Raw genomic sequence first — 14,005 nt, 5'->3', positions numbered from 1 at the left:
AAAAAATAAATGAGTGAAATAAAGGTATTGTGAATAAATATTTAAAAAAATCATCTTTGAGAAATCTTCAACTTTCTGAAAACTTTGGCTATACATTAAGAGTTGAATCCTATCCATTAACATTCAGCTTATATTACTCATACATAAAATATCAGTCCTTAGAATACACGGAAAACTCCAAACCTTCGAATTCCTGAAATTTCAATGAACAACAAACACACAGCAATTCACCCATGATCATCAGAGGCAACAGAACACTTATTACTGTGCAATTCATTTTCTAAAGTTTACTTTAAATAGGATTCCCAAGTAGCTATGCTGCAAGGATACTTTAGAAACTGGTTTACTTTGAGTAAGGATACTCTATCTTAATGCTTACTGTGTAAAGAAAGTAATGAGACACAATTGTTCCAATTCCAGATTTAAATTTCTATTGTGACATTAAATAGCAAATTACTGAAATCTCTGAGCCCATTTTCTCATGTACAAAATGGGGATAAAATGTTTTAATTAGTAGGGGTTTTGTGAGAATAAAATGACAACATGCAACACTACCAAACATATAGGATAGAAAGTTGTTTTTTTTTACTCACATTTTTATTCTTTAGTACTCTAGGCTGAACTTTATATTTTCTCTAACTGGTATTTTACTCTTATTGATATTGTTTTTATAGGCTTCCTCAAATCCATTTTTAATACAAAATGACAAATTCTGAGGGGAAAAAACCCAATCTAGTTTTGTCGCAAAGAGTTCACAGTAAAAGGGAAGGGAACATGCAATTATGAGGAAAAAAATGAAAACACTTCCTTCAAGAAAGCATTCTGAAAGAATTCCACATAGGAAATAGATCCTGAAAAGTTATTTTCACAGTGGTTTAATAGGTGTTCACAAAAAGGTATTTTGTGGCAGTCATTCTTCCTCACAAATTGAATACCTTCATTACTTGCCAGATTCATGAAACTTAGCATTTTAGAGCTAAGTCAACTTTTTTTCAAAGTGTTAATAAGTACACAGTTTTAAAAAATAAACTTGAAACAGACCTCATCCACTGTAAATTTCTGACATTACTATTTTTCTGAGTATCAACGATGTAGATCTAAGGCTAAACACCCTTCTCCCAATTTAGTCGAGGTATTTGTAGTAACTAATGTATAAATGACAATTGCTCCCCAAAAATGTATGATAAAACATTTATAATAGAAAATGAAGAAATATTTCAACTAGTAAAATTACTCTTTCAGCATTAAAAAATAATCTGTGAAAAATGTGTGTAATGATGAAGTGTCACATTCATCTTCATTCTATTTCTAAAATAGCATGGCATCATTTAAAGAGAAATGCTGTTTTTTCAAAATAGAGGAACTGTTACCTTTCCCCAAGGTTTAAAAAATAAATATTACCATTATGACATCACTAGAAAGAAATTGAAGCATACAAGGAATAAACTATAGTTTCTTTTTATATCAAAATGTACTCTTGAAAAAATGTGTTTGGCACAGTGCTAAATCATATATAGTTAATACTAAATATTGCAGGATACAATAAAACCCTGGAGTTAATTGTTTACACCCTCTTATGGGAATGAAAATAATAAGATACCAATTATTCAGAAGTCAGCCTATACAAACTGTATAAACAATATTTTTATGTTTTGCTTTGAAAATCAGTGATATAATAAATTTTACATAAGACTGCAAAATAATATAAATGGATTTAAACAGATTTTTTACAATAAGAAATTCAAATGGAAACAGACAAGTAACAAAGAGAAGTAAAAAAATTTATTGCAGTATTCGCTCCACCAGATTGCCTGGGGATCCCTTTTCTTGTATTGTTTTCAGGGTGACCTAATACAACAAAATCTACATTTACAAAAACTCCTTCTGCAGATAGGTCATAGATACTGCATGCTTTTTTTTTTTCAACATAATAAATTATATATCCAGGAGATTCTGCCATTTTACAGCCTGGAAAAAACAATGCTTCCCTGGAAACTGGGCTAAGCTAAAGAAAGCCATCCGCTGCTAGGTTAAACTCCAAGAACACTTTATTAAGAACATTAACAGACTAATTTCCAACATTCACTTGTTTATTTTTTTTAAACAGAAAGTTTTTTTCCAAGATATAAACAATTTTTGTTAAACTATAATACAGTGGGAGTAAAAATGAACTGAGAATCTGTTTCTGCTGCACAACAGCGAAGGGAGCTCCCACAAAAATGTTTGCCCAACATTTCCTTCTTTTGTTCCTGCATCCCAGGTTCCACTCTTACTCTTCAAAAAACTGATTTTTTTTTTTTGCCAGAATGTTGATATTTCAAGTTTTTCTGCCTTTTAAAAAAATTCCTGTAAATTTGGCTGCATGTACAAATTCATTAGCTGGAAGTCCCATCCTTGGCGGCATACAGGGATCGTAAAGTCTGAACAACTTTATTAGTCAGCTTATTAGCACTCGTTAGAGCAATTTTTTTGTAAATAATGTCTGACTCTTTAATAGTGTCTACCCAAGGCACCAGTTTGCGGCCATCACGGCGCTTAGCCTCAGTCCAGGAGCCACTGTAGGAGCCTGCCATCCACTGAACACTGAAGCCATTGCTGGTTTTCTGTACTACTCTTGCAATTTGTGGTCGATCTTTGTACTTTGGACAGCAAATAGCGATGACATCCATGACGTCAACACTTTCATTCATCTGTGCTGCCAACTCCGTAGAGTCTGAATTTCGTTTTGACCTTCTCAATGACTAAAACATTGGGAGGGGGGGAAAAAAGACGAAGTGTTACACAAAAGAATTTTAGTGAAATTATTGTTTTTATTGCTTTTAATCCCTTGACGCCGGGAGTTGGGATTTCCCAGCACACTTCCATTGCCGGCAATGAGACGCACCGTGACCGCCAGCGCCAAGGGGTTAACAATATACTTGTAAAACCATAAAACTCTTAATTTGTACCCGTGTCTTTACTCTTGATATAAAATTATATATACATATGAACCATAAAGCTACATAAAACTTAGCAACAATAAAAAGGATAACACACGTTAATACAATTCAAAGAAAAATTAATAACCCTTTTTGCTGCATAAATCTCATTTCTGTTTTTTTTTTTATTATCTTTTATGTTAAACTTTCTACAAAAGGATGTATATAAATGGTTAGGTAGAGAATCTCTATCTACAAAATGTTTTCTCTTATAAGTATTACATTACTTGGTGTACATTTAATAGACTGACATATATAAGCACATAAAAATCATTTTACGTAATACGCTGCGAAATACGTTGACTCCTCCTCCGCCTCACCCCTGAAGTGCCTCCTCCTCTATCCTCCCCATCACTTTCATCATCTTCTGTCTCTGCTGTATTATTTTTAGGGCTGCCTCCTCCAAGCAGCGAGGTAATTGCTTTGTTCCGAGCATTTGTGCTAGCTGACACCTCTCCTTCTTCCTCTTCTTCATCAGGGTCTAGATGTTCCATGAGAAGTTTGAACTATAAAAAAAATAGATATTAATTCAGAGTTTTAAGTAAATATTTCACACAAGATTGTCAAATTCCTAAATGTATCCTATGGTATACAGTATCCTATGGCAGTAGTGGGTGAAAAGACCACATTTACTGTTCAAAATAACTGTTGGTAAACAGAGTTGGATAAGTATTTCTGGGTTTGCAAACCTTAAGTCACTATTATGCAAGTTTACCACTGCTGTAGAAAGCAGCTATAGACTGAGCATGGCTATCTCACTAAAACTTCATTAAAACAAAACAAAAACAAACAACAACAACAACAACAACAACAACAAAAAAAAAAAAAAAAAAAAAAAAAAACAGGCAATGGGTCAGATTTGGCCCATAAGCCATAGTTTGCTAACTCTTGCTCTAAGTCATCAAGTACTCAGGTGATTAGAAATACGGTTAGACATCTTTTTAGATCTTTGCCCTCTTTGCTCTCTGCTAAGAAAAAACAAGAGGAAAAAGGAAACAAAGAATGGTGAAGAATTCAAAATGAGAACTAAAATACTTTTTTTTTTCTGTTTGAAAGCTATAGATTTTCATTTTTTTTTTTTTAGTTGCTCAAGACAATACAATGATCCTGACATATCATACATTTGATTCAAATACGGTATGAATTCTCATTTTTCCATGTGTACAAATTGCAGGATCAGAAATATGGAAAGATATACCTTGTTCATGGATAGGCAGAATTAATACCATTAAAATGGCCATACTACCAAAAGTACACCATAGGTTTAATGCAATGCCAATCAAAATCCCAATGGCTTTCCTCGCAGAAATAGAAAAAGCAATCATGAAATTCATCTGGAGAAATAAAAGACTCAGAATAGCTAAAGCAATTCTAAGCAGGAAGATTGAAACAGGAGGTATAGCGATACCAGATTTCAAACTATACTATAGAGCAATAGTAACAAAAACAGCATGGTACTGGTACCAAAACAGGCGGGTAGACCAATGGTACAGAATAGAGGACACAGAGACCAATCAACAAAAGTACAACTACCTTATATTAGACAAAAGTGCTAAAAGCATGCAATGGAGAAAGGATAGCATCTTCAACAAATGGTGCTGGGAGAACTGGAAATCCATATTCAACAAAATGAAACTGAATCCCTTTCTCTCACCATGCACAAAAGAGAACTAAAATACTTTAAAAAAAATTTAGAGTAAAACATTAGTAAAATGTGTGAATAATATGACCATTGTGTAGACTTCATTCTTAGTCAAAAAGCTGATATGACTTATGTTCAGTTATTGCTTTGAGCAGATTAAAATACAAAACTTGGAGCTGGAGTTGTGGCTCAGCAGTAGAGTGCTCAACTAGCATGTGCAAGGCCCTGAGTCTGATCCTCAGCACCACATAAAAATAAATAAATAAAAAAGCCCCACTTTTTTATCATTCTAAATACAAACCCTATACTCATTAATAACAGTAGCTACCTATCCATTCTTCCTCCCAGACCCTGGCAACCTAGATTTTACTTTCTGTTTCTATGAATTTAAGCACATTTTGTACACACTGTCTCAGATACTTCGTAAATAAGTATACATAGAGATATATAAATATGTAACATATTACTCATGTAAGAATACATGAAAAGTAATATTGCTTGTCAGAAAGGAGAACAGAATAGCCAAAGGTAAAAAGAGGATTGTTCACAGTTGTTCCTTTATGAAATATAACATATAATTCATTGAGTTAAAAATACACACACTTTTACTATAATCTTTCATATTTTATCTATGAACTGTTTTTTCCTAAGGAAGAATAATTATGATGTAGTGGGTGCAAAAGGAAAGTCACTCTTAAAGTACCTTATTAAAACTATACAGAGAATAATAAAATGATAGTTCACGAAGCTTACATTCAATGTAAATGAGACAGCTATCTCTCTCCTGAAAATGTACTTTCCAAAACAGTCATAATGAGAAAGAAATATTTTCAGTTTTACTACTCACATCTAGATACTGTTTTACTATACTCCTCTTCACATCTTCAGTGATTTTGGAATTAGCCATATCACTCCGCAGGAAGTCCAGTGTTTGTTTGGGATGAAAATGAACTCCTGTTTTTCGGTTAATTGCTTTATCGTATACTTTTGCAGACTCAGATGGAGAGTATTTCTGAATTTTACTGTTTTGGGAAAACAAAACCAAAAGCTTAAAACATTTCCAGGTGCTTACATTTAAACTGATTAAAGTTATATGTTATTTATTAACAACATTTTTATTACATAGATTTCAACTAATGAACTTGGACATAAAAATATAATTTTAAAAAAGAAAGACATAAGAAACAAAGATTGAAAAAATAATTTTATCTTGTTTCTATCAGTGTTTGTCTTAAATAGAGGCATCAAAAGGATGGGGATGGAGAAAAAAATACCTGGATGTAAGGAAGCACCAAATTTGGAGAAATCTGATTATAGATAAGAAATATTCTTTTAATGAAATTAGTTTCTCATGTCTGTTTTGTAATACTGTGATTACAAGGCAGCTTTAGTACAGTGACTTACTAAAACCTAGCTGGCTTGCCCCCTGCTTGCTGCCTTCTGCCTATTCATTCTTTGCACAGCAGCCAGACTGATGGTTTATAAACTTGTTTCAGATTACTAGCAACTCTGATTACAAATCTTTTCAACTCCTTTTCACTGCCAAGATCTTATAAGGTTTTAAGTTACTCTAGATTAGTTGCTAAAATTTACCTACCAATCACAAAATTCTGAATTTCTAAAGCTGGGGATGTAGTTCAGTGATAGAGCACATGCTTAGTGTGTGTGAAGACTCTGGTTTCAATCTGCAGCACTGTGTTAGAAAAAAATAGTTTAAATTTCTCTTGAAAATGTAGGAACTCTACCCACTTCTCCTGTGGCAACATGTGAATGAAAACCTAAGAAGTGTCTTTTTTTTTTTTTTAATTTTTTTTTAAAGAGAGAAAGAATTTTTTTTTTTAATATATATTTTTTAGTTTTCGGTGGACACAACATCTTTATTTTATTTTTATGTGGTGCTGAGGATTGAACCCAGCGCCCTGTGCATGCCAGGCGAGCGCATTACCGAGAAGCGTCCTTTTTTTTGGGTGCTGGGGATCAAGCGTAGGGCTTTCCACATGCTAGTGATATACTCTACCACTGAGTTACATCCCTAAGTCCTAAAAATGTCCACTTAAGTGATCCTTTTACATGAAACATACTCTTTCTAGTTGGCCACTGACCTGGTCCACTTATTTCATTATTTGTCTCTTATTAAATTTGAATTTTTGATTACTATTATAAGGTTTCAGACTGTAAGACATGTCAAGAATACTAAAGATACCTTTAGTGACTAATAATTAGCACTTCTCCATCTCCTACTTTATAAAGATTATCTGGCAACCAGGTACGATGGTGCATGCCCATATCCCACCAACTTGGAAGGTGGAGGCAGGAGGATCACAAGTTAGAGGCCAGACCCAGTAACTTATGGAGACTCCGTCCCAAAATAAATGAAAAGGACTGGGGATATAGGCTCAGTGGCTGAACACCCCTGTGTTCAATCCCCAGAATACCTAGTAACACCCGCCCCTACACACCCATACACACGAAGGCTAGCATGGGGTCTCTTAGAGCTCAGCCTAGTTGATTTATATCTTGTTTTTGTGCTACTGGGGATTGAACCCAGGGCCTTGTGCATGCAAGACAAACCCTATACCAACTGAGCTAAATCCCTACCCCGATTTACATCTATTTTGATTTCATAGTTCCTTATGAATTTAAAGTTGTTATCTATTTTAAGATTTCACTGTCTTAAGGAAAGCCTTTTTAAAGAAATCAACAAAATGAATCCTTTTATTCATAATGCATTGTCACCAAAAAAAAAAAAAAAAGTTTTTCCTCTTTGAATACTGTAAGAAAATAAATAAATTATAATATATTACACAGTGGAATATTATGTAATAATAAAAAGGATCATGTTCTGGGGTTGAATTCAGGATCATGATATTGACTGGCCAATTCATATATTTGTGTATTTATTTAACATTTTTTGAAACAGACATCATCTCAATGATGCCTAATGTTGCCCAGGTTGGACTCAAACTTGTGATTCTTCTGACTTAGCCTCCCAAGTAGCTGGGGCCAGAGGTACAAGCCATCATGCATGGCAATTTGTGCATTTTTAATTTTAAAAATTGTAATTAATTAATTAATTTTTTGATACTGGGGGTGGAACCCAGGGACACTTTACCACTGAGCTACACTCCCAATCCTTTTTATTTTGAGATAGGGTCTAAGTTGCCTAGGATGACCTTGAACTTGTGATCCTCCAGCCTTATTAGCCTTCTGAGTCGCTAGGCTTATGGGCATGCACCACTTCATGCATTTTTTTTTTTAACCAAAACTATTTCCAATATTAAGATAAGCATGCAATAAAAACTAGGTTTATATTTCTTTATTATTTGAACAGAGTGAATTTTTGGTTTCCTCTCACTGCTTATGTAAACTTACCTATCAGAAAATCCACAGAGATTCTTCAAATGTTGTTTTAACATGAGAAGCAATAAAATACCCTGGGAGACATTTGCAAATTCAATTAAAGGAGCTGAATTTTCTGGCAAACATTTCATCACTGAATTTATATCATCTTCTGAATCTGAATCTGAATCCGAATCTACACGTTTCCGTGACTTCCGAGGCCTGGAAACTTCTTCTTCACTCTCACTTGACTCATTTTCCTTACTAGGTGATGATTTTCTCTCTTTCCTTTTGTCCTTTACCATAGACTGAAAGAAAGAGGAAATTCTTCCGTTTGAAAAATAATAAAAATAAATTACCACTAACAGATGTAAGTATGTTCCATTCAATAACTTTAAAAAAGCTTCCTTAAACTAACATTTTATAAAGCCCATGACTTCCTATAAACAATTGGAGAAGTATGTCTTGGGGAAAAGTTAGGTCCCAAGACTTATAATAAGTAAAATCATATAAAATACCCACCCTCCTCTCCCCTGAAATACCTCTGAATTTCAAAATACCCCTTTGAAATATCACTAGAAGGAAAAACAATTTTCTCATAAGGATAGTAATGAAAGATAGTTCTACAAAAGTATCAGTTTGGTACAGAGGCATGCCATTTATATAAAGCAATTATATAAATGAGAATACAGTAGGCTTAAACATCCTCAGCATCTATCAAACTACTCCTTGAAAACTTAAATCCTGTTTCTCTGTACTTTTTGAAAATGTTAGCTCTAAGTCAACTGGGTTTAGGTGGTGGAATGGGGAGGATAACTTAATTACAAAAACAATTATTAAAAATGTTAACTGCCGAGAAATAAAATAGGCTGGGTTTGGTGGCACAGGTCTCCAATCCCAGTGACTCTGGAGCAAAGGCAGGAGGATGGCAAGTTTAAGACAGCCTTGGCAATTCTCCAAATAAAAAGTAAAAAGGGCTGGGAATGTAGTTCAGGAAAACTACAGGAAAAATGTTACAATTCTATTTACAAATGTAACAAAATAAAATAAGCATGATGGCTAAAATTTCTGTATAATCATTAAGTTCTCAAACATTAATGGGCATACTAATAACCTATGGATTTTGTTAAAAATGCAGATGGGCATTTCAGCAGGGCTAGTGTGGGGTCTGAGGCGTTGCAGGCTCTTGGGTGAACCTAGTGCTTCTAGTCTGAGGTTCACACTTAAATTAGCAAGGGTTTAAATACTTCTTTAATACCAGATAGCTTAATAATTTAAGATAGCTTAAAATTAATAAAATAGCTTAAACAATTTCCCTGACTTACTGGTTTGACAAGGCTGTTTTGAGCACTACTACTGTAAAATGAGATCTAATTGCATTATCAAGCACATAAAAATATTCCATTCAACTTTTAAAGAATTTACTGAGTGCTTAACTATGTTAAGGGTGCTTTTATAATTAATTAAAATTTTCTAAATGTCATAACAGAAAAGACAAAGTTTATAAGAAATTTAGCAAAGATTTTGGACATATAAAATACTATAACTCCATTATGAAGCTGTTGTTGAAGGACAAGGCGATCAATGGTATTATGAATTTAATGTTTCTCTATAAGTAGGCTATATACCCATATCTACATATCTTTATGTACACTATTATGACCTATAGCACAAGATTTACAAAATAGTAAGGTGTTCTAAAATGAGGTTTAAATGGATATATGAATGAAAATGAAACACTTAAGGTTGTTGTTTAAGATGAGAAATAAGAAGTGGGATGGCTTATCAGAATAATCCATGTGTGTATATTTTATAAAATCACCTAAGTGATCTAGAAATGGATGGTTTTAGATCTTTCTGACTAGAAATGGTAACCCACTTCCTCTCCCAATTCAAGGACTAACCAGATTTCAATAAGTTAATTTAGAAAGATTTAATATATTGTAAAAGAATAAAAATGAAAAACAAAACAATGAAAACAGCATGCCTGTATTTTGAAAGATGCATTAAGAATAGTAATGTGTGTAACTTACCTCCTTGAATGACTGCAGTAGGTTACTACCAGAAACTGAGAGTGTAATGTCTATATGATGCATTATAAACAACGGCTCTTCCTGTGTCTGGTATGGAAAACAGGCTAGATTGTCTGCTATATACAAGAGCATAGTCACTTCTGTTTTCTGTAAATTTTAAAAAAAAGGTACACACATTTAGTGGATAGCCTAAAAACCCATCCAAAAAAACGTTTTAGAAAAAAATATTACAGGGCACTTTCACCTCAGTTAATGTTAAATAGAGACAAAGAGAAATAAAAGAGGAGATGGATTAAAAAAAAGACAGGAGGAAGAAGGAAGGCAGAAGGAAAGAAAGAGGAAGAAAGGTATATAAGAAAGAAAACGGTTGGGGACAGAAACAGAGTTTATAAAATAATCTTATACCTATTTTAGAAGATTTTTATGATAACTTACACCATACTAACTTAAGAGGGAAGAGGTGAATTTTTTAGTGTACCCAAATGAAAATCCTTGAAGTTTTCTTATAGAGTATATGTGACCTTTATGATAAAGCCATACTGCATCAGAAAACATACCTATGAGTTCATCATTGTTTGTCATTGTGCTTCTAAGAGTTTAACTCATATGGAGATCAGTTACACACAGTTACTATTCTGCCCTCAAAATCAAGTGGTAATTATAGTACTAATACATGGGTTAAAAAAAAAAAAAAAAAGCAACCCCAAATTCATGTACTAATAAAACATTTGTCAGTTTCCTATATATTTGTAATTTAGAATGTCAGAGTTGTTTTGACAGCATTACCAGATAGGCAAAATTTAAGAGAAAAATTATAGTTATTGCTAGTTGTTGGTTTTAAAAAGAAGTAAACAGATTCTCAGCATTTCATAAATCATATAAAATGTAAACAGAAGGACTTGATAATTCTCCAACTTTTGTCATAAAAGTCTTATTGCTCCTTCCTTTCAAAATTAAACTTCTTAACTCATTAAGTCTCAAATTTTCAATTCTGTATAGAATAATGGAACATAGTAGGTTTTAAAAGAGTTTAGACTGCTTTCTCCATACCTTCTCCACTACTCTTTTAATTAAAGTATGCTTTTGTATCTCACTCTTTGACTGTTTCTGTCTACCAGGTTCACCAATCATCCCAACCTATGTATTTTTATTTTTACTTCTATTCTCCTTGACTTCTCAGTAGCATCTGACACTATTACCCATACTTTATTTCCTGAAACGTTCCTCAGTTTTCTCTTCCTAACTCTTTGACTATTCCCTCACATATCCTCCTCAAGTCAACTCCTTTTCAAACTCGTATTAGCAACAGTCCCATTATTCTCTTTGGTGCTCAGCACAAATATATTCCAGTTATTTTTTGCCTATTCTTCTTATACAATCTCATTTATTTCTTCCTCACAATGTTTTTCCTTTTCTTTCCTATTACCCATTCTTCTTTCTTTACTATCATTAAAATAAATCAATTCTTTTTTTTTTTAACATTTATTTTTTAGGTGTAGATGGACACAACACAATGCTTTTATTTTTATGTGGTGCTGAGGATTGAACCTGAGTCCCGCCCCATGCTAGGCAAGCGCTCTACCGCTGAGCCACAATCCCAGCCCCAAATCAATTCTTTATAAACTCCATTGTGAAAACAATGATGGAAAAAAATCACGTTTTAAAAATGCTCTTTGGCACTTGTTCTCATCATTTTATTTAAATATTTTCAACAATCCTCCAATGTCTATATAGGATCCTTCAGATAGTATGTTGAGACCTTCCTGCCCCAACAAATGACAATCTATTTATTATCTGCCACATATTCTTATTTGTATTACCCCTGCCTGGGGGTAAAAACATCTTCCTCTTCTGGTATATAGAGTAGATTTGGCTCATCAAATCCCTTTAGGCTTTCAGTGATATGCTCCTCCTCTGATAACCTTTCTTGGAGGTGCTTAGAAGAAAATACTGCATCATGAGAGCTGAATTTCCAGTTTCAAATGCTGAGATAACAGAAATGTCCAGGGGATAATACACAGTAGGCAGTGAAACCACACAGGAATTAAGCTCAACAGAGAGACAAGGAAGGACTGCAGTAATAGCTTCAATACAAACCACCAAGCACTCAGAATATGCTACCCTCAATCACTATTTATTCTTTTTATTTTGTGTCTTATCCCCATAACTGGAGGTAAAAATCCTCTGAGGGCAAAAGTACTACATCATAAGCAAAGAGTCCTACATATAGTGAAAGCAGAATACTGATGATATAATGATGATGGTGGTGATGACAAATTATATCCCAGGCAATTCTGAAACAGATGTTTGTAATATTTATTTGCTAGGTCATACACAGTAAAATTTCATGTAGCACTGTAAAAGGAAAAGGTCTAGTAAAGTATCTCTACTCTGGCAATTATAATTTTGTTTTATTGTGAAAAATCTGTGTCAGGCTAACAAGTGGTCAAAAAAAAAAAAGATTTACATTTAAAGATTTAAAAGATTTTCTTTTAAAGCTGCTATATACAGAGACTGGTCTGTAAGCTCTAAGTGAGTAGATACCACTACTCTTTAATTAAAGTATGCTTTTGTATTTTATCCTGTAATCTCTTATACAATGACTGATATAACAGCACGTACTGAATAAATATAATACTCAGGATGGAGGTACAATTATACTTTACTCCTCATTACATTTATTCTCATATAAAATTTCCCCTTCAGTTTTTAAAAAAATATTTATTTTTTAGTTATAGGTGGACACAATATCTATTTTATTTTTATGTGGTGCTGAGGATCGAACCCAGTGCCTAACGCATGCTAGGCGAACGCTCCACCTTCAAGCCACAACCCCAGCCCCTCCCTTTCAGTTTTGACTGTATTAAATGTAAATAAAAGCAGAGTAAGAAAACACATAATATAGTTACTAAATTATCTAAAATGGCAATATTTTAAAAGTGATGACTACTTGAGGCATAAAATTTCTAAAACATTTATATTTTTAAAATAACAATTTCTATACTTACTGCTGTGTCATCAAAGAGGTTGAGTAAAGAAATAAGAAAGGCTCGTCTATGTTGGCGATTTCCACGGATCATGGAGTAAAGGTGTGAACACAAAGCACTAGAGGACTCATCTTGTCTGAAACCCCTTACAGGATCTTTTAGGCACGTGTTGATTGCCTGTTGTACCTGGTAAGACATCTTCATACCAGCCACTGCTTTCATCTGAAATCAATAAAAGTCTAATTTTGGTAAGTTAATTAAAAGAATTAAATTGAAAGTATACTTTCAGCATAACATTTTGAGATTAACTTTGTTATTTGGTTTTCTTATTTAAAATAATACAATTTGCAGAATGAAAGGCTGGAAGGAACTCTAGACATCTCCTCTTTATAAGAAAAAACTGAGGACTGGAAGTCTTTGCTGCCATATTCACAGAGTAGGCTCTAGAACTAACGCTTCCTAATTTTCAGCCAGTGTACTTACTGGACCTATCTTAAGTTAATTTTAAACTAGAATAAACAGTTTGGGGATACTTAATTGCATGTTTAAAAGATAAGTACTAAGCAAAACATATTATTCTAAAATACATGACCTGTTTGTTAAAGAAAGATGTTTAAATACATGTTATTCTATTAAAAAATATATATGTGCACCATTGTCAAACTATGGAACCAGTCTTGGCATTCATCAACAGAAGAACGAGTAAAAAAGGAGGGCATACATACACAATGTAAGTTTTATTCAGTCATTAAAAAAAATGAAATCACATCATTTGCAGAAAAAAATGGATAAATGAGAGACCATTATGTTAAGCAAAATAAGCCAAACTCAGAAGGTCAAGCAAGGGTCATATGTTTTCTCTCATATGTGGAAGCTACAAAGGAAAAATGAAAACAAAGTTGGAGGGTTGACAGGATCTCATGAAAATCAAAGGGAGATTAGCAGAGGAAAGGGACCAGGTGGTACAATGTGGGAAGTAAGTGGGGAAGTGCTGGGGGTGAAACTGGCTAAACCGTACTGTTAAAT

General features: G+C 33.5%; 1 protein-coding gene across 2 annotated transcripts in view; it reads right to left on the bottom strand.

Annotated features, from left to right (window-relative positions):
• Positions 1-473: 473 nt before the first annotated feature.
• Positions 474-14,005, bottom strand: part of NIPBL (NIPBL cohesin loading factor) — a 185,762-nt gene continuing 172,230 nt past the window's right edge. The window contains exons 42-47 of one of the 2 annotated variants that reach the window (XM_081307128.1): positions 13,001-13,201; positions 9,993-10,139; positions 7,993-8,267; positions 5,468-5,642; positions 3,299-3,484; positions 474-2,741 (exon numbers count right to left, since the gene is read on the bottom strand). In XM_081307128.1, the coding sequence (XP_081163254.1) occupies positions 2,376-2,741; positions 3,299-3,484; positions 5,468-5,642; positions 7,993-8,267; positions 9,993-10,139; positions 13,001-13,201 (1,350 nt within the window). In that variant the 3' untranslated portion in view covers positions 474-2,375. Of the gene's footprint in view, positions 2,742-3,257; positions 3,485-5,467; positions 5,643-7,992; positions 8,268-9,992; positions 10,140-13,000; positions 13,202-14,005 lie in introns of both variants that reach the window. The other variant, XM_081307129.1, reaches the window with a different exon arrangement.

Source organism: Spermophilus citellus, assembly GCF_964194105.1.
Source record: "Spermophilus citellus genome assembly, chromosome: 1".
NCBI lineage: Eukaryota > Metazoa > Chordata > Mammalia > Rodentia > Sciuridae > Spermophilus > Spermophilus citellus.
The sequence above is the reverse complement of the archived record's forward strand: the minus strand, read 5'-3'. Positions and strand labels throughout refer to the sequence as shown.